The sequence below is a fragment of the Nomascus leucogenys genome, chromosome 15, assembly GCF_006542625.1.
Source record: "Nomascus leucogenys isolate Asia chromosome 15, Asia_NLE_v1, whole genome shotgun sequence".
Taxonomy (NCBI): domain Eukaryota; kingdom Metazoa; phylum Chordata; class Mammalia; order Primates; family Hylobatidae; genus Nomascus; species Nomascus leucogenys.
In genome coordinates, this window is record NC_044395.1 from 41,708,112 (window position 1) to 41,709,259 (window position 1,148).

Here is a 1,148-nt window from a genome sequence, read left to right on the forward strand (position 1 = left end):
TTCTAGCAAACCAAGACAAACACTACCGGGATGATTTTCACAGAAGATTTACTCTTTGGATGGTAAGACAGCACTAAGAAAGTAGCTATTCCAATGGGGCAGGAGGTAGAAAAGAGAAGCTGGGGTACTTGATAGTTCAGATACTACAAATCTGGTGCTCCTGATCTACAGAAGGAAGTGTGGACATAGACCCACACTGGGCGTGAGAGTAACAGGAAGAGGTGCAAGAGTGAGGTGAATGATTCCCCTCTAGAAAGTTTGGGGCAAGCCTGGAGGGGATGCTGGCTTTGTGGGCTGTCGCCAGGATAGTTGCTACCCACCTGTGCTCTGGCCTGAACCTGGCTGAGTCATCACCCAGAATGCTGTGACAGGTGGGAGTAATTATAGCCCAGGAGGACACGGAAGCATCAAGTAATTACAGCCGAGGGGGTCACGCCCTGGGATATGGCGCTGCTGTGCACAGAGCACGAGGGAAGGTACGGGCAGGTGTGGGCAAAAGGTATAGATGCTTCAAAGTATTATGTAAAATGTGTGGATCCCCATGAAGCTCTACTATACTCAAGGATATTTGGGTAGGAATGGGGCTGATGAGCCTCATCGTTTACAAAATCCAGAGTGCTAATAAAAGAAGTAAAGCTTTGAAAGCGCTGGCGCCTGCTCATGGTCATCACTAACCAGCTTTACCTGGAGTATACATGAAATGAAACATGAGTCAGCCTGTAAATTTAAGCAAGCTGTGTTAGACTATACACTTATGTAAGTATCGCTTACTTTGTGGCATGAATAAATGGATCTGTGAAATTCACTGAAAATAAAAAAAGATCAAGATCAGGAGTACAGTGGAAAACAGAGGTCATTGCTGGGTAAACTCAAAATATTTAGTACACGGGCCAGAGACATGGCTGAGGCACTGGGAGTTTTTTCTTACTAGATGCTGGACAATTATTGTGGCTTCAATGAGATAATGCACATAGATGCAGAGTTCTTACATGGCACATAGTTAAAGCTTACTATCACTTATTTTTAGTTTTTGCACCTCTGAAAGCTAATCAACTAATTTCCCCTAGTATAGAAGCCGGTGAACAAAAGTCAAAAAATGAATTCCTTTACTGGGAATAAAAGTTGTGCAAGTTGTATTTGTTCTACCA

At 43.6% G+C, this 1,148-nt stretch overlaps 1 protein-coding gene across 1 annotated transcript; it reads left to right on the plus strand.

Moving 5' to 3' along the window:
- The first annotated feature begins 505 nt into the window (after window positions 1–505).
- LOC115838548 (ATP synthase subunit ATP5MPL, mitochondrial) lies at window positions 506–674 on the plus strand. Its single transcript, XM_030828687.1, is given in 2 exon segments — window positions 506–558; window positions 560–674. Coding segments are annotated over 2 exon segments (168 nt in total).
- Window positions 675–1,148: the final 474 nt, after the last annotated feature.